The sequence below is a fragment of the Phaseolus vulgaris genome, chromosome 10 (assembly GCF_051622355.1).
Source record: "Phaseolus vulgaris cultivar YP4 chromosome 10, ASM5162235v1, whole genome shotgun sequence".
NCBI classification, from domain to species: domain Eukaryota; kingdom Viridiplantae; phylum Streptophyta; class Magnoliopsida; order Fabales; family Fabaceae; genus Phaseolus; species Phaseolus vulgaris.
Genome location: NC_143507.1, coordinates 14,616,483 through 14,636,437, shown reverse-complemented (window position 1 = coordinate 14,636,437; position 19,955 = coordinate 14,616,483). Strand labels below are relative to the sequence as shown.

The 19,955-nt window shown below is 38.1% G+C and overlaps 1 protein-coding gene across 3 annotated transcripts; it reads left to right on the top strand.

Annotated features, from left to right (window-relative positions):
• Positions 1-5,015: 5,015 nt before the first annotated feature.
• On the top strand, positions 5,016-18,063 carry TBL35 (TRICHOME BIREFRINGENCE-LIKE 35). 3 transcript variants are annotated; one of them, XR_011082104.2, is made up of 8 exons: positions 5,016-5,211; positions 5,310-5,599; positions 5,735-6,014; positions 7,005-7,176; positions 7,372-7,568; positions 7,659-7,811; positions 17,088-17,601; positions 17,829-18,063. XR_011082104.2 is itself a non-coding variant. In XM_068622140.2 (7 exons), the coding sequence occupies exons 2-7, from the start codon at positions 5,389-5,391 to the stop codon at positions 17,416-17,418; spliced, it is 1,344 nt and encodes a 447-aa protein (XP_068478241.1). In that variant the 5' UTR covers positions 5,016-5,211; positions 5,310-5,388; the 3' UTR covers positions 17,419-17,652. The 3 variants fall into 3 exon arrangements, 1 of the variants encoding a protein (XP_068478241.1); XM_068622140.2 differs by lacking the exon at positions 17,829-18,063 and having other exon boundaries at positions 17,088-17,652; XR_016516340.1 differs by lacking the exon at positions 17,829-18,063 and having other exon boundaries at positions 5,067-5,211; positions 7,372-7,557; positions 17,088-17,652.
• The last annotated feature ends 1,892 nt before the right edge of the window (positions 18,064-19,955 follow it).

Below are 19,955 nucleotides of genomic sequence, written 5' to 3'. Positions count from 1 at the left end.
ACTTTCGACGGCGCATCGTACCATTGGGCATTCTGTCGATGCGACGTGTTCTGAGTTTAACCAGGGGTGCCAGGGCCATCCTTCCATCTTCTGCCACGTGGCTCAATCGTGCGGTGCATCCATTCGCGTCGTTTAGCGCTCTAACTGCAATACTTCCATTTGCATCGTTTGACGCTCTAACCGCTATATTTAATTCTTCAAGACTTTGAAACTGCACTCATCATTTCTGCGCCTTCCGTAACCTAACTGCACCCTTTCTCCTCTCACGAAGAGTTTTTCCAGTGTCTGTTCCCACCGGCGTTTACCTTTGCCAAAACTTCAAACCTTCCTGAGTCTGTTCAAGAATGTCGTCTTGTGCTACTCCCCCCAGGGTCGACCCCAAGGACCTGTATCCGTGGGCTTCGAGGGAGCTTCTTGACGAATGCTCCTGCTTACTCTCCATCAGGGCCATAAGGGAACACAAAGGGGATTCATGCTCCTATGATCACCGTGCCTTCGCGAGGAGGCACGACGACGACATTGCAGTGCTCCCTTGCACTCTAGGGGAGCCGGTATGCAGAGATGAACGGGCCAACGATGGGGTCCCTTTCTTTTACTTCTACCAGGTGGTTTTCAAGACCATCGGCGTGCGCCTGCCCTTCTCCCGGTTCGAGAAGGAACTGCTGACGGAGATTAACGCGGCTCTGGCCCAGTTATACCCCAACAGCTGGGCTTTTGTCAAAGCCTTTGACATCCTTTTCGGGTTTCTGGGTTGTGCACCCTCGGTTAACCTCTTTCTTCACTTCTTTGAGGTGAAGAGGCAAAGGCACAACCTCTGGGTAACTCTCAGTAACGTTCCTGAGAGAGTTCTCCTAACCCCCTTCCAAAACTCATTTACCGGGTGGAAAGGCCGGTTCTTCAAGATCTGCTGCACTGACCTCGTTCCCACCACTCTGGATGGTTTTCCACTGTACTGGGTGAGAGAGGCGAGGGCCCTCAAAACCAAACCCTTCAAGAAGCTGGCTCCGAGTGACCAAGTGGCTTGCCGGATTCTTGCTGAGGCGGGAAGTTTTGACTCCGCCACCTTGATCAGCTTGGAGTTCAACGCTGGAACTCTCGAAAAGTATATATGTATGAGTCACTGCCCTAGAAAATTTCGCCTTTATTGCTTTTTATTTGTGCATGTTTTGCTTCATGGTGCCTCTGACGCATTCATCTCCCTTGGTGCAGGTTCGAAAATAAACCAAGAGAGGAGGACACGACTTACCCGAGCTCTGCGGGCTGGGATCGGGGCTTCGTCTTCCTCCAGTGCTGACTCCGATGGCCACTAAGAAGTGGCTCGTTCTTGTTTTTGCATGATTTGTAATATTTGCCCCATTCGCGCTACTCCCATTGTATCGAACATTGCTTGTAACATCAACTTTACTATACCATATTTGGTTTTTGTAACACCACTCCACTTTGCATACGTCTCGTATATTGTGCGCTTTTTCCCCGTCATGTTCCTTAACGGCGCCTGCACTTAGGCGACGCCTTTCTTCTGGGCGACGCCCTCTCTTGGCGACGCCTTACGCTATTTCAAACAGAGAAAGATAAAACTGAAGACCAGGGCACGGCTTTTTCTCAAACTTGTTTTTTTTATTTTATTTGGGTGACCTCATTAAAAAACCCCGGAAGGGGAAAAAGAGCGTCCCCTTTATCAAGACTGTTACATAGCTGCTTTACATAAGTCAACTGAAATAAAACTTCAGGTTGGCTGCGTTCCAACTGCGCGGGATAGGACCTCCCTCCAAGGTCTCTAGGCTGTACGAACCGTTGCCCTTAGCCTCAGTAACTCTGAAGGTCCGGTCCACTTGGGAGACAGCTTGTTCTCCAGCTCGTATGGGTGGGCTTTCCTCATCACCAGGTCGCCGATCTGGAACTGTCGTGGCTTTACCTTAGAGCTATATTGCCGCTCTACCCTTCTCTTCACTGCTTCAGCTTTTATTCTGGCTTCTTCCCTGGCATCGTCTAGTAGATCCAAGTTTACCCGCCTTTCTTCGTTGGATTCCTCCGCCACAAAGTTTTGAAAACGTGGTGAGCTTTCATGTATTTCTACCGGGATCATCGCGTCCGAATCTCCTGCGAGAAGGGAGTGGAAAACTCCCTTGGCGGGGAGTGGTTCTCCATCTCGTCATGTTCACGTTGCCCCCGATTATTTCTCAGACCCCGGCGCAACTCCTCATTTACGCGGTGGAGCTCTTCATTCCTCTCATGCGAGGCTTCGAGATCTGCCTGCATGCGTTCCTGTTCCAGCTTCGACTCCGCCATGTCCTCCTGCAGCCCCCGCATTATCTCCAGGACCTGTTGCATGGATAGTTCTGCTGTGGCCGCGCGTGCTGTACCTCGTCTGATGGGGGCCATTGTCACGGTCTCTTCCAACTTCCTCACACGTTACTGTAACTTGGTAGATCTTTTCGAACTTGTGATGGGACTGATGTTTTATATCGACCCCACGGTGGGCGCCAAATGTTCCGTCCGGTTAACCTGTGACGTCTTTGTGCGCGACCTGAACCGTCAGCTAGGGACTCCTTCCCACTGGTTACCTGTGGATTCCTGCAAAAAGAGGACAAAAGGGCGCCCTAGCGGCCGTTTGCACTCCGACGCTCAAGTCAGCCAGCAAGAAACACCAAAACAGTGCACCTCCATATCTGAGCACCGCGTATGGCACTCTGAAGGTGGTAAAAAGAACTGTGTATTGTGTGTATATTCTCGCTTTGGCAAACAACCTTTTTTCCAGTCCCTTGTGCGTAGCCTCACGACTTCGAGCAAGCAACTGGAGTGTATTCTGGGAAAATTTGCCAAAACTTCGAACCCCGTTCCCAACATTCTCAGCGCTATTTAAACTACCCAAGCATTTAAAGCGCCTTAAAGCGCTTTTAATCACAAACGTAACGCACTCAATTAAGGCGTCTAATTAGAAAACGTAGCGCATTTAAGACGTTGAAACGCTTGTGAGCCATTATAGTACCTGAACGCTCGAAACAGAAACTGTATTGAATGACTTTAATTACCTGGTACCTGACTAAAGGGTGTTTCTATTCTGACCTGGCTGTCGTACACGTGGAGGGTCTCACGACGCCCTGACCCCATCTGGGGGCGTTTCTGCCCATCTGGGGACGTTTCTACGTGTGAGTCCTCCTGCTTGGGAGTGCTACTGCGCAAGAGGTGACTTTTTGGGTGCCAACTCATGCCCCCAATCATCTAGTCACTCACTTTGAGAGCGTATCTACCTTCCTCTCGTACCCTGCGCCCGGCTACCCTGGGCGTGACCTTCCTCTTGAGTCGTATCTGTCCCAAAGGCGTCTCCGAGGCGGCAGGGGTACTTCGCGAGTCAGGCTGCCCTATTCTGATGCTATCACTATGGCCTTGAAGCCACCTTTCTCTTCCCTTTATCACTCTCCCGGATCATTGGGACCTGAGGCCTTCCCACGGTGTCGCTCCCTCCATGGTCTTTCCTACCCATGGGTATCGGGGAACCACACTGTGATTGCCTTGCCTTAGTGATATTTGACCTTGGCGACGCCCTGGTTGGGCGACGCCTTCACCTAGGCGACGCCTTGCCTTGGCGACGCTTCTTCCTGGTGACGCTGGCACTTGGCGTCTCTTCACCTAGGCAACGCCTTGTGTTGACTTCGACCTTGACTTTGTCAACGCCCGGATACGGGACGGTACAACCAGGAAACCCACCCCTTAAGCAGACATAACTTGTACGTAGTGCAATGTGTTAATTTGAGAATAGCAATACTTTCAATTAAGAAAACATAGTTTCAGACTTTGAAATGCAGTGCCTAAAGATGAAAGCTGAAGGAAAAAAAGAACTCACTAAATTTTCATCTACAACACCATCACTAAAGAACCAACATCAAAAGAAAAACTTTGAAGTTTTCTATGTCTATGAACCTGCCTACTTCCTGAAAACGAATTAATCAATAAAATCAGGATGCGTACAACAAGGGGTTTGATTAAGAAATGACTACTAAAATTATTTAAAAATATTATAAAAAGACACCCTACTTGTCATGGTCTATGGTAAAAGTAGTAATTAAAAGAATATGAGAAGAAACGCCTCCCACTCAATCACGGACAAGATAAAGAGAATGACAAAAAACTGCTTTGGAAATAATGATAGATAACGAAGATCATGAGCTTTGCATTTTCTCTTGGAGCATTGGTAACCGCAACTCTCTTCAATCCATAATTTTCAATCTATTTCCTCACTTTATCAAGGTCATTCAAAGGCTTCCATTGCTCTGTTGCCAATCTGAACAACCCATTATGAATTATCTTCTAAAGCTTCACAAACATTTCTTACCTCGAGAACATGGCTTCCTTATCATCAACACAACCCTTGATTCTAGCAGCGCTTCCTAGTCGTCGTCTCTCCCTTGACTCCACCACGATAGTTGTCCCGTCTCTGCCTCCCTCTCCTTTAATTTTTTTTCTTTCAATTTTTCAAATCCTAAAATTACGTTAAGTCCACGTGTACAAACTTGTCACTGTGTGCATCACACGTCATTGGTAGAAACTTAACGGAAGAAATCAATTTTTTTTTTTTTAAAACCTTAAAACCAAATTGAATCTTTTTAGAAACTACATATTAACTTTAAATTTTGAGACAAAAAAATAATTATACCAAATAAAAATTACAATTTTCAAACACTAAAATAAATATAAATATTTATATATATATCATATTATTTTAGTCAAATATTTCAAAAATTTAAGACAAACATTTTAATAAATTAATAAATTACACAATTTTTTTTATTTATTTAAACAACATCAATATACATTCTACAATCATCCCATTCACTTTACTTATATCCAATTTTTCCTTCCATTTTGGAAAGCCCCATAGTCTTCTACACAAATCCTTAGAAATAATCTTCTACTCAAATACTTAGAGCAAAAACATGAATAATGTTCTCTTTTAAATTGTGGGCGTCATTCATCATAATAACTATAAGAAGGTAGAATTTGGGGGCATTTGTAGTAATAGTATGATCAGTGCACTTAAAACGGTCTAAGGATGATTATTCATTTAAAATCATTCTACAAATGTTACACTAGGAAAAAAAAATACTTATAAACTCATAAATCTTGCGGCAAATGCAGCACTGGGACACGCAGCACCTACTTGTTCAAATCAAAGCTTCTGATTCGGTCATTCTGAGCACCGACTAGTCTTTAGTACACACTTTTTCATGAATCTGAAGCTGTTTCTTTTATTATACTTTCTTTTCTTTTACCTTCATTTTAAGTGATGTATTTGCCTTTACTTGTTTCAGGTAGAGCCAGGATTTGGTTTCCTTATTGAGTAAAATCAAAAGTTAAGATCAAAATCAAGAACAACCCACCAACATCACCATGCAGAGGTGGAACTGGAACAGAAAGAAACCCCCCATTTTCCCTTTGCTCGTGCTTATCTTGCTGTTTTTCATAGCCTTCTCAACCCTCCACAGTGAGCACACCATACAACGAATCCATGAAATCCCAGATCATATTCATAATCACCAAGAAGTTTCTTCAGCCACCTTTGTCAAACCCAACCTCTCTGGTCACCTCAAGCAAGCTCCAGGTATGGCGTTTATCTTCACTGCTTGCTTTGTGCTTCATTGGAGGCTGAAAATTGAAGGCTTTACGTGTTTTCTGGGCAAATTTTTTAAGCTTTGTGCTTTCTCTGACTTGTTGAAATGGGATTGTTGGATTTTAGAGGTTTTGGATAGATTCAGTAGATGCAACTCTACTGTTGAGTATAGTGGCCAGAAAGTTGCTTGGCGTGGTGATTCCTGGCAGTCTGGTCGCCGGAGAGTGACGCCGGAAAGTTGTGATGTTTTTTCAGGCAAATGGGTATTTGATAATGTTTCACATCCACTGTACAATGAGTCAGATTGCCCTTACATGTCTGACCAATTGGCCTGTCACAAGCATGGAAGGTCTGATTTGGGTTACCAGTATTGGAGATGGCAACCACATAACTGCAATTTGAAGAGGTGGTTCTCTCTCTGAGCTTTGTGTTTGTAGTTTTTAGGGGAGTCACCATGTTCAAGTTATTGCTTTAGATTTAGAGCTTGTTTGGAGGAAACTTCGAAAAAATGAAAAGAAAAATAAAATCAGTTTCCCTTAGCTTGTGCGTAAAAATCAGATTTTGGAAAAGCTAATAGGAAATAATTTTTAAAAATTTGCTTATGTATAACTTCATCTTAACTTATGGAAAAACTAATTTTATTTTTTCTTATTTTGTTTTCCTCCTAGACTTATGAAGAAGTTTCTCTAAACAGGCCTTAGTGGTGACATGAGTTGGAATGATCCAATTCAATGGCTTAAAGGTTGTCATTATTTTGTGAAGTTGATGTATGACCAAGATTGAGTTTTGTAAAGGTCCAAGTAGAATAACATTTGCTGAGTTGTTTGTTAGGTAGGAACCAAGAATTGAAAGGAGAAAGAAAGGAAAGATTTTTATTGAATAGAATGAAAGAACAAGAAATAGGAGACCTCTCTCTCTCTCCAAGAGTTTCCTCTTCACAAAAGATTTCTCATTAATGTTCAATATACAGAATCAATTTCCTTCCCCTCTCCTATCCTTCTTCCCCAACTTATATCTAACACCAGTCTAACTAACTAACTAAACTAACCTATTAATATTCTATCTTAATTAATTTCTCCTTCTCCTTATATCCTAACATTGTTTCTGTGAATAGTTGATTTTTTTTCTGGTGCCTAAATGTAGCATTAGATAGGGGTTGTGTAAGTGTTTATTTAACTATCGAGTTAAAGATGTTTAATCCCTACAAATTGGGAATGTTCTCCTTTAGTCCCTAACATGTTGTCACTGTTACTGGAAACATGAGTGTGAGATCAGGGGAACTGCAAGCGAACATTTTTCTACTTATAGGAAGTAAAAACATATTTAATCCTTTAATTATTTCTGTGATAGGTTAGTTTCCTTTTGATAAGATTCACTGAATTCTTGTATAAAACAGGTGGAATGTGAAAGGAATGTGGGAGAAGTTGAGAGATAAAAGGCTAATGTTTGTTGGAGATTCACTAAATAGAGGGCAATGGATATCAATGGTATGTTTATTACAATCAGTAATTCCTGCTGATAAGAGATCAATGTCACCAAATGCCCATCTCACCATTTTCAGAGCAGAGGTAAGAAACCTATTCTGGAAACATTTTTATGATGTTATAAATGTAATCCATACCAATATGCCTTTTTCCATCATTTAACTGAATTTCTTTACCACATTGCATGCTCCAAGACTTGGGTTGATGGGGTCTAGTTCACAAGTGCCATTCTCTCGAGTTTCACTTCCATCACACTGCTATTTTTGTGCTAATTTTCAGGATTACAATGCAACTGTGGAATTTCTCTGGGCTCCTCTGCTTGTTGAATCTAATTCTGATGATCCAGTAAATCACAGACTAGATGAACGCATAATTCGTCCTGATACAGTTCTTAGACATGCATCACTGTGGGAAAATGCTGATATTCTTGTTTTCAACACATACTTATGGTGGAGACAAGGCCCAGTTAAGCTATTGTCTGTATCAATTCATCAATGTACAAGTCGTTAGTTAAAGAAAAAAATTCTTCTCTATTCTAATGGATCTTGTATTTTCTTCTATTGCAGATGGACTGCTGAAGAAAATGGAGTTTGTGAAGAATTGGATGGGCGAGGAGCCATGGAGTTGGCCATGGGAGCTTGGGCTGAATGGGTATCTTCTAAAGTTGATCCCCTCAAGAAGCGAGTCTTTTTTGTGACCATGTCACCAACTCATCTCTGGTGAGCACCCAATCTATCTTTTGTATGATCAAATGCTAAGGGAAAAACATTGCTAGTATGCATTCTTGGACATAAACCTTTTTCCATAGGTTATATTATGATACAATAGCTAGAGGTGAAACCAATTTTGACTAGTCTAGATTAACATTTTTGTGCATTTTTAGAACTTTTAACAGAATTATATTGATGATTATTATTGATCTAAACCGTGTTTCATTTGGATAATCCAATGCAAATTCTATGTCGTTTACAATTTTCCTGTAGTAGAGTTTTTAATTCCTTGGCTTCTACTCGTCCCTCTTCCATGACGGTGCAGTTCTGTTAAATTAGCACTATAAAAGGACTTGTAATTTCTGGTTTGAATTTTGACTTTATCTGAAATAATCTTAATACGATTTTGTCATGTCAAGATATTTTAGATTTTACAGAGTCTAACTCAACTGGTTAAACAGTGTTTGGAAGTTGTTGTAAACTTCCTGGTACCTATTAAAGGTTGTCAAACTCGAGTTTGCAGAGCTTCCACAAACCTGACTTGTATAATAGTTGATTCTTAAACTCAGTGATCTGTAAACTCTTATAAAATAGAAAAAGTAATATTAGAAGAGTTATTAATGGCATATAGGCACAACAAAATGTTATTAACACAACAGTAATTTAATATTTCAACTTCATAATAAAGCTAACTAGCAAATACCACTAATAAAGTGTGATTATACATCAATCCAGAATTAGATCAAGCTACAGCAGTAATCAAGTTATATACAAATTCGTAAAAATGTAAGTCATTGTAGGATCTTGTGTACTAAACTACTTTCTAGGATGAAAGCATCTAGAGTTTAATAGCTTAGATCGTGTGATAAAGCATGTTGCTTATCAGAAACGCCTATTGTGTACTTGCAATCTGGTTTTCTCCATAGCTGGTTTTGTTCAATTAGTTAGCAGCTAATAAGGGTTTCTAACTAATTCTAAACAATCTTTTAATGCTCTTTATAAGAGCATCGGCCTCCCTTGTAGAGAAAAGGATTGCTTGTCCTTTGTTTCATGTGCTCTTTGTTTGTTCGTGTTCTTTGTTTGTCCGTCTCTAAAAGTGCATTTCGCAACCAGTTTTGCACTAGTTCTTCCATTATTTGTGGGCTCATTCTCGTTCTTCCATTGTTCGTGAGCTCATTTTGGCACGTTGTGCACAATAGTCATTAAAGTGAAAATATTTTAAAATAAGCTATTTTTCAAATCATTTGAGTCATGGTAAAACAGTTATTGTGAGGTCAATGGGGAAAAAAGTTACACTTGATTTCAAATTCATGAACAACATGCTTCTTGATTTGAGAGTTTATGCGAGTTTTTTGATATAGAATTAACTCTTTGTCTTCCTGAACATTGTAAAAGATTTTAAAACTTAATTTGGGAGTTTGACATCATGATTGTGTTCAATTCCCCTATCATGTGTTCAATTGTGAAAGGGCGACTTTTTAGGACCAAATTATTGATGGTTGACCTTTTACTATTGAGTTTAATCATCATGCGGATTTGTATTGTTTCTATTTTTGATGTGTTTTTGAACGGAACCTCTTTATTTTGTCGAGTATATAACAAATCCTTGCAATGATGAACAATCATTGTAAAATATACCTTGAATGCTCATCTTTGTACTTCATGAAATGATGCCTCTTTTTTGGTGACAATAGTGCATTTTCAAGACATGACATTTTGGAATGGGCGCATTGTTTTGTGCAAAATGAGTTAATGTTCATTCTAGAGACACTTTTACCACCTTTTTGACACTTTGTCTTTGAGCACACTTGTCTTCCTCTCCATCATTTGTATCCTCCAACTTGTACTCCTTTCCTTTCGTCAATCAAGATACAATCTTATTCCAGTCATTTTCTTCATCATTTTCAAATTCTTCCTATGGCCCCTAGTTACTAGGAAGGTTGGTAGCATTGTAGATGAGTGTTGTTCAAAGAGTCACAATTGACTCTTTCTCCATAGAGGGGGGACATGGTGGAGGAGAAAGCCCTCCTCCACCTTTCATTGGTGCTATCACGGTGAATGCCTCTTCCCTCATGGAGATAGTGTGTTGTTCCCTGGTTTTGACATAAGCAACAAACTATTTCTCAAGAGGTTGTAGAACTAATAGGGTTGAGTAGGTTGAGAGGTAAACGAAAAGATAGGTTTCCCTTATTTTTGATCCTGAGTACTCACGGATATTCAGTGAAGTTGCTTCATACGCCTTTGAGTATACCTTGAGGGATTCTATTAAAAAGCTCCTCAAATTGTTTACTATATGTGAATGTGATAGTGACGTTGTTGGGCCCATTATGGTCGGAACGTGTTCTGTCGAGAATAGAGTGTACAAAACCCCTCCTGTATATGCCATATATTTTACCTTTGTAGATGAGTGTGTTTTCAAAGAAAACGATGTCTTTTCTCCTTTATTTAACTTTGAATGTTAATGTTTATTGTTATGATTGTGGCCTTCAAATGGTTGGGTCTTTTTGAAAAGCTTTCAAATTATATGTCAATATATTCAAATAACCCCTACCATACGCAAATGTATGTTCTTTTACCAATTACAACATGAGTCTAAAGCTAGTTGGGTGTTATTGAACAATGACAATATGGTCCAATTTTTACTATCTACACATTATCCTTCAAAAACTTTAAGAATAAATTCTTTAAACTCAAGTGCTCTCTCGAGGAACCCTAAAAGAGTTTATTGTTTTACTCTAACTTCACTCCTCGGTTCCCACTTTTTTTTTATAAAACTTAGATAAGTTTAGGTCTAGGGAACAATATTTGGCTTAGTGTTGAGGAGAGGACAAATATTGAAATCATCAAAAGTCTTCCTCCCTCAATCAACAACAAAAGGTCTTATTAGTGTGCCTTATGTAGAGGACCTTATAGCTCGATTTAAAGGTAAGATCATAGTCTTTTAGTATCATATCCTTTTTTCTTTCTTGATATACGAACCCTAGTTGTTTCATGCAGAGGTCATGGGGTTCAGATTATATGCAGTAGGGCACTAAGATCTAGGTTCCGTCCATGGATAATAATCCACTAGTCGATTTCCAGAGGTCCTCAAAGAAAAAGAAGGGTAATGCTTTGTCATCAAATTCGGTTACAAGATGCAACCAGTGCAAACAAAAATTGTGATACTAGATGCTCCATAAACAACTTTCGTACCTCCTCCTCCATCGTCGAACTCTGATAAAGTCTCCTTAAGTAACAAAGGGTTCTTCTATACTCATTCGGAGTAACGATAGACCTTTAACTTGGGTAGATCACGTTTCTAACAACATGCCTAACACAAACTCATTGTGGTGTGTTAGCGTGCAAGTCAGGTGAAAATTGGGGGTTCCGTCTTTTTGTGCCTTTTGGATGTTGAGCTTCAGACCGTGGACTTAGCAGGTTGCTTTGATTCATGCAAGGTCACGATGGCGAGGTGTATGACAATCATGCATATTATTGGAAAGGAGTGGTTGTTGGTACCAAAGGTGGTTAGTAGGTCGATGTAACCATGGCTATAGACTCTTTCCCTAATAGGCTAGGAAAGGATTTGATGAGTGAGCTAGAGATGTCTTGCTTTAGGAAAGTCAACCAATATAGTATGTCGCCCAAGCTTCTTTAACTCATTAGTACTTTTCTTACTCGCCAGTTGACGATGATGGTAGTCTTTAGTATTTCGTAATTGTCAGTCATGAACCTATATGTCGAGCTGGTCACGTAGAACTTGGAGTTCGTTATGTTGATCATGTAGCCTATGGAGCTTGTTGTGTTGTTGTTGGAGGTTGTATGATGTTGTTGTCAAACAAGCTCCAGGTCTTTGGCTAGCTAAACCCAGATGTTCTCTTCACTCTATTGATGCATGGCTGCAATCTAATTCTGTATTTGTTCATCATTCTTTTGAAATAGGCTCTCCATGTGTCTTTTGAGGTTGTTTACGATTGAAGAAGGATCCATCTCACTGTTTGAAGAGGAGATGGTATTTTGGTTTGTAGTAATTACCATAAACATGAGTGTCTTGGGAATGATTTACCCGAGCTTCACGATGGACGCCAAAAGGTTTCACCAGAAGGTAGAGTGTCGTTGTACAAGCTGTAGAAGAAGCAAAATCTCCTTGTCAAGCTAGTGGGCTCCTTGAGGATGAGTTATGATTGAAATGTCGGAGTATTGAATGAAGGTTTACCAAGACTCTCTAATGCATAAGTCAGTAAAAGTTTTAGAATAATGTAATATAAGAGTGAAGAGAATTAGGTAGGTACCCCCTTATACACACCGGATTCGAGTATCTTGAAAGTGGGTGGTACAAGGTTCAACATTAATTAAAACTACTCTTTACCTTCTCCCTCTGTCCAATTGAAAAATGACACATCCCTCAACAACAACAAAAGCCTTGTCACACCAGACTACATGGACTAAATGGATCAGATTGAGCCCAGTTAAAGACCAATCTATCCATGATTCACTATGAGATCCCTCTTGACAATATCTTTGAATGTCCTTGTCAGTCTCCATCCTCTTAACAGAAAAATATCTCAGCAAAAAGTCTCTTTTAAATAGCAACAATTTCTTTTAATTGTCAGTGTTGAGGTGTCACTATTGAATTAGAGGGACGACAGAAGGAATGGTGGAAAATGGACAAATGAATTGATTCCATTCAACATTCCCCTTTTTCTCTGGTTATTTGGTTCCTATATGGGGTCTTCCATAGACACTTGAAAAGAAAAAAAAAATTGGCTTTTGCTGAAGTCACGAGTTCATGAAAATTAGATGTGAATTATAAATATATACATTCGTTATTAATGGTGCATAATATTGTTTTGTTATACTCATTGTCGATAATCAGGAGAATTATGTTATAATTAAGTGCAGATTCCATTTTATATTTATTAGGACAGATTTGTTAGTGATTTGATTTTATTTGATTTGTACAGCTTTAAACACTCATTATTTCTGGCTTTCATTGCCTATTATTTCTTTCTTTAATTAGGTTGTAAAACAGTCTATAAATAGAGACTGTAATCACATTTGTAAGATATCTCAGAAATATATTTCATCTATTTCTTTCCACTTGGTATCAGAGCTCCTGATCTAGGAGACTCTGCTTCCGCAATTTTTTATTTTTTAGCCTTCATTGCTGTAATCATTTTCCTTGACAGCCTTCATTGCTGTAATCATTTTTCTTGACAGCCTTCATTGCTGCAATTATTTTTTTTGTTGGACAGCCTTCATTGCTGCAACTTTTTATTTTCCTTATCCTTTCTCCATTGATCACCACCACCACCTTGCACCATTGACCGTTACTGCCACCGCCATTGACCACCGCCGACCACCACCACCGACCACCACTTCCGTCGCTCGCCGGAACTGCCACTGCTCACCGGAAACCGCCACCGGAAAATGTTTCCGGCGGATTTTTTTTTTTGTGCGTGAACAGGATCAAATTTTGCCAATCTGAAAAAAGTTGGTTTTGAACTCTCATGGACTCCCTTAGTAAGCCATCTAGCTATTGTTCCTTTACTATGAGTGGTAAGAGTTCTAGTTTTTTATCCTTTAATGCTTCTAGTACTGAAAATATCTGGATTATAGACTCTGGTGCTACTGATCATATGACACCTCATTCCTCTTTTTTTTCATCCTACACTACTTTATCCGGTAAGCCATATATTACTGTTGCTAATGGTTCCATTACCCCCATTAATGGTTGTGGTAACATTCACCTTCAACCTTCATTTCCTTTAAAAAATGTGCTTCATGTTCCCAAACTATCCAATAACCTCTTGTCTATTCAAAAGATTACCCAAGATTTAAATTGTGTAGTGGTATTTTTCCCTTCCCATTGTGTTTTTCAAGATCTTGCCACGGGGAAGACTATTGGAATTGCTAAAGAGCAGGGCGGGTTATATTATTTACAACATGAAGAAAGTAAAAAGGGTGCTAGACTACAGGCACACACTTCTAATTTTCAGCAAGGTCGTGAATCTTGGTCATCCTCTCAAATATGGCTTCAACACAGACGTCTTGGTCATCCTCCATTTAGTACCCTAAAGTCCTTATTTCCTGTTTTATTTACAAAAGTGTCTGCTAAGTCATTTCATTGTGATGTTTGTCAGTTTGCTAAACACCATCGGACAACTTTTCCTCCCAATGGTAATAAAAGTTCTAAACCTTTTGATCTTATTCATTCAGATGTATGGGGACCTTCACCTATTCCTAATATCTCGGGTGCAAAATGGTTTATTTCATTTATTGATGATTGTACTCGGGTTACTTGGATATTCCTCATGAAAGATAAGTCTGAAGTTTTTCACTTGTTTGTAAAGTTTTACAGAATGATTCAAACACAATTTGAAAGTCCAATTAAGAGATTGCGTTCTGATAATGGAAGAGAATATGTGAACCAAAACCTTTCCAAGTTCCTTGAGGAAAATGGAGTTGTTCATGAATTAACCTGTGTGGACACTCCTCAACAAAATGGGGTTGCTGAAAGGAAAAATCGTCATCTCCTTGAGGTTACTCGAGCTTTACTTTTCCAAACATCTGTTCCTAGATCTTACTGGGGGGAAGCAGTCCTGACTGCCACTTATTTGATTAATAGATTACCCTCTCGGGTTTTAGAGGGTGTTACTCCTATTCAGGTTATGACCACATTCTATCCTTCTATTCCCATGTTGAATAGTCTTCAGAATCGTGTCTTTGGTTGTCCTGCTTTTGTCCATGTTCATAGTCCTTATCGGGGTAAGTTAGATCCTCGTGCCATCAAATGTGTCTTCATCGGTTATGCCCCCAACAAAAAGGGGTACAAATGTTATCATCCTCAAAGTCGTAAAGTGTATATTTCCAAAGATGTCACCTTCCATGAAACAGAGTCTTTCTTTCCTAGTTCTCAGCTTCAGGGGGAGAGTATTCAAGAAGCTGAGGACCTTGAGTTGCCACCTTTTCCTTTGTTGCAGGATTTCGTTCTTAGGGAGGATGACAAAGACCCTGCACCAACATCATTACCAGAGAAGAATAATGAAGACAAATATTTTGGAAAACAATATCAGCGAAGGCAACAAGAACCCGTCCTGGTCGAACAACAACTTCAATTGTCTGAACCGGAGGTAAGAACTCATACCAGTGAGACTCTTGAGGACACCTTAAATACTGCTTTTGAACCTAACCTAAATGATTTACCTATTGCCTTGAGAAAAGAAAAAAGATCTTGTGCCAAATATCCTATATCCCAATTTGTGTCTACAGACAAACTTTCTATGCAGCACCAGAGTTTTCTTTCAGCTATTGATTCTATCAAAATCCCTTCATCGGTACAAGAAGCCTTAAAAGATGAGAACTGGATTCGAGCCATGAATGAAGAAATGAGCGTGTTAGAAAGGAATGAGACTTGGGAGATTGTAGAGAGACCAAAAGATAAGAAAGCAGTGGGTTGTAGGTGGATATACACAGTTAAGTATAAGTCTGATGGCACACTCGATCGGTATAAAGCAAGGTTGGTTGCAAAAGGGTACACTCAAACCTATGGGATCGATTATGAGGAGACTTTTGCTCCAGTGGCAAAAATGAATACCGTCAGGATTATTCTCTCCCTGGCAGCACACTTTGGTTGGGCAATGCATCAATTTGATGTTAAAAATGCCTTCTTGCATGGAAGCTTGGAGGAAGAAGTATACATGGAGATTCCACCTGGTTATGGTATTGTTAATGAAGGGAATAAGGCGTGCAGACTTAAGAAGGCCCTATATGGTCTTAAACAATCACCTCGTGCTTGGTTTGGAAGGTTTACTCAAGCTATGGTATCTTTGGGGTACCGACAAAGCCAAGGTGATGTAGATGATATGATTATTACAGAATGGTAAACTCACTTTACTTTTGATAATAACCATACTCTGTTTATAAAACATTCTCAGAATGGTAAACTCACTCTACTTTTGGTCTATGTAGATGATATGATTATTACAGGTGATGATGAGATTGAAAAACAAAATTTGAGGGAGAGACTAGCTGCTCAATTTGAAATGAAGGATCTTGGGAAGCTGAAGTACTTCCTTGGGATAGAGGTTGCTTACTCGAGACAGGGCATCTTTATTTCTCAAAGGAAATACATCCTTGATCTTCTCAAAGAGATTGGTAAGTTGGGTTGTAAGCCCACTGGAGTGCCAATAGAGCAAAATCATAGGATTGGGAATGATGAGGAAAACCCATATCAAAGACTTGTGGGAAAACTCATTTATCTTTCACACACTAGGCCAGATATAGCCTATGCAGTTAGTGTGGTTAGTCAATTTATGCATGATCCAAGAGAAAGACACTTGCAGGCAGTAGATAAAATTATTCAGTACTTAAAAGCCTCTCCAGGAAAAGGATTGCTATTCAAAAAGGGGGAAAACTTATCCATGAAAGTATATACTGATGCTGACTATGCAGGATCGATTGTTGATAGGAGATCCACCACAGGGTACTGCATGTTCTTGGGTGGAAATCTGGTGACATGGAGGAGCAAGAAGCAAAATGTAGTTGCAAGATCAAGTGCAGAGGCAGAATTTAGAGCCATGGCTCAAGGGGTGTGTGAACTCTTATGGATGAAGATTATACTTGATGACCTAAAAATAAAATATGAAGCTCCTATGGGTTTGGCATGTGATAATAAGTCCGCTATCAGTATTGCACACAATCCGGTTCAACATGATCGAACAAAGCACATAGAGATAGACCGACACTTTATTAAAGAGAAGTTGGATGATGGTCTTATAGCCACTGAGTACATCCCTTCAAGACTCCAATTGGCAGATATGTTTACTAAGGGACTTTCCACAAAACAATTCGAAGATCTTACTTGCAAGTTGGGAATGATAGATATACATTCACCAACTTGAGGGGGAGTGTTGCATAATCAGGAGAATTATGTTATAATTAAGTGCAGATTCCATTTTATATTTATTAGGACAGATTTGTTAGTGATTTAATTTTATTTGATTTGTACAGCTTTAAACACTCATTATTTCTGGCTTTCATTGCCTATTATTTCTTTCTTTAATTAGGTTGTAAAACAGTCTATAAATAGAGACTGTAATCACATTTGTAAGATATCTCAGAAATATATTTCATCTATTTCTTTCCACTCTCATATTTAGTTCCCAAATGCATCTCATTCGAATGACTTGATATCTTCTCATTTATATCGCTAAACCTTTCTATACCATCACAACATTAATTTATGACAAACAAAAATCTCATCCTCCATGTTTTCTCACTGAATTGAACACTAATATCTTTCAGGAGCCGAGAGTGGAAACCAGAAAGTGAAGGAAACTGCTATGGGGAAAAGGACCCTATTTACAATGATGGCTATTGGGGAAGCGGTTCAGATTTGCCTACAATGAGCACTGTGGAGAAGATCCTAAGCAATTTGAGTTCAAAAGTTTCTGTCATCAATATTACTCAACTATCAGAGTATAGAAAGGATGGTCATCCTTCCATTTTTCGCAAATTTTGGGAGGCCCTTCGGCCTGAACAGTTGTCAAATCCCTCATCATACTCTGATTGCATACATTGGTGCTTGCCTGGTGTACCTGATGTGTGGAATGAATTGCTATTCCATTTTTTATAGATGTTGTTACAATATTCAATTTTCTTCATTGAATATAGCAGCCAATATCTGAATTTTGACTGGTAAAAGCTGCTTCTGTTTGTTGTTTACACACCAGGTTAGACTTCTTTTGACAAGTGAATGCTGAAAATTTAGAGGCCTCAATGCTGATGTGCCACCTTAAGGAAGGGACATAAAACCAAGGTAGTTATTTGTTTTGATTTCTTTTGAATGTGATTTTTTCATTCTCTCTTTCATCTCCTTCTGCATTATGAAATGATTTTTTCAGTGCATGACTAACTATTATTTTTGTACTTGTTATATTCTATGCATGCTTATGTTACTTGTAAAAACATCAGGGTTATGGCATGTTTAGCAGCATCTCTAATGTGTTAGTTTCACATCACGCTAACTAAGAATATGCTTGACAGTATAAACTCTGGTGAAGTTAAAAAGCATTTCTGAGGTGGAAGAAGCTAGAAATGTATGGTATATTGGCCTTCTAATTGATGTAACGTAATTTCTGAAGTGAAATAAATACTGACTGAAACTCAAAATAGTTCATTTTTTCCCTTAGTTCAGATTTTTATTTTCACGAAATTCTTTATTTTTCATCTACTCAACCATATATACATCATTAAGGTAAGGCAATTACTTCCGGCACCACACCTAATTTCAGTATGAAAAGACGAAGATATCCTTAAATAAATAGGGTTATACATTATGGATCCTAGATATCCTTAAATAAATAGGGTTATACATTATGGATCCTCGTTTCCGGAATGTTTCTAGATTTTTTTTTCCAGAACAAATTTTATGTATTGTGGATTTTTTTATTGGAATGAGATTTTGAATTTTGAATTCTGGATATACTTTGAAGAATGTATTATTTTCAATTCTGAATTTTCATTTCTACTAGAATGAAGGGCATTTTCGGAAATAAAAAATTATGTTGGGTGCAGGTTAAATGATTGGGTGTAAGAAGAACTTGCCTTAAGGTAAACCAAATAAAGCTTTCAAAAGTAAATTTTAGATTTCTGTAAATTTTCAAAAATGTCCTTCATGAAATAAAAATCTAAAATTACAAATAATATATTTTGGAAAAGTAAATTTGGAAGAAAAAATTGTGTTTTGGAAATAAAAATCTAGAAAAAAAATCAAAATTTCATTCCTAATAAAAAAATTCACAATACAAAAAATAAAAATTTGTTATGAAAAAAAATTTAGAAATATATTTAAAAAAGGAAATTCAGAATGTATTTTTATATGTACTACATTTTATTTAAGGACATTTTCAATCTTTTCATAAAAAAATTGGATGTAGTAGGAATTCCAATGCTCAATATGGATAATTTCATAAAAAAAAATTTCAGTATGAAACTAGCGACATAAGATAATTCTGAAAGGAAAATCATGTTTTTCTTGACCGTCTGTCACTAAAAGTTGAACATACTCAAAAGGTCAAAGAAGAATATTTCACCCGAAATTGACAATGGAATGAGATTGATTTGTGATTAGTACTGCTATGATGCATACAAGGAATAATAAGTTGATTTCATAATTTAAATATAATGGGTTCATAAATGTGACATATTTGAAGTTGGGGTGTTTCTTCATCTACCCTGTCAAAAGTTCTTCTTCCATCCCATCAATATCGAAAAAAGGATTTTACTCCTTTTTTAAATGATTTTTAGTTTAGCTTTTTCAGAATCTTTCTAAACATTTTTTTTGGAATTTATAAGTATATTTTGAAAAATATTTTCTGGAATTTCTGAAAAGTATTTTTTGGAATGTGTATAATAAATTCCAGAATGTGTTTCAGGTTAATTTTTTTTTAAATGTATCTTGAAAAGAGTTTTTTAGAATGAAAGCGTATTAGATGAGATATTTTAGTTATTTTACCTATTTGACAGAATACTTAAGGAAGAAACTTCCTTGACGATGTTACTACTTGAGAATTTTATCATTTAAAAAAAATTCAAATATATTCAATTTGAACTCTTTTTATTTCAAACTATTTAAGTTTTCAAATGTTTTTATTTAGATAAAATAATTTAAATTTATCAACTTTTATTTATTCTTTGTTTGAATTGATACAATGTTAGATTTTAAGTGAAAAGATTATATATTCATGAAGAAATAGAGTTACTTGATGGATAAAATTCTATCAAACATCGAGATAATTCTATCAAAGTTGACTAGAAAATCATGAGTTACAACAGTAAACGTCGTGCAGTCCTACCTTTTTACTTCTTTCATTTTTTTTTTCTCTCTCTCCATTTCTCTCCCCTCTCCCTTCTGTTTTCATTTTCTTTTTCATAACTCATCTATTTCAAAATCTGATCATACCCTGTAGTAGCTGAGGAGTTAGACTACATTTCTATCTGATCAGATTTTCAATAAGAATAAATTCATTTTTACTCTAAAGATCACGTATTCTCTGTTTTTTTCTATGATTTAGTCATCAATATTGTGGGGCCAGTTAAGAAATATGTTTTTCTCAACTTGATTAATATCATACTAAAATTTGGTAATTTTTGGACAACTTGTTCTAGGTT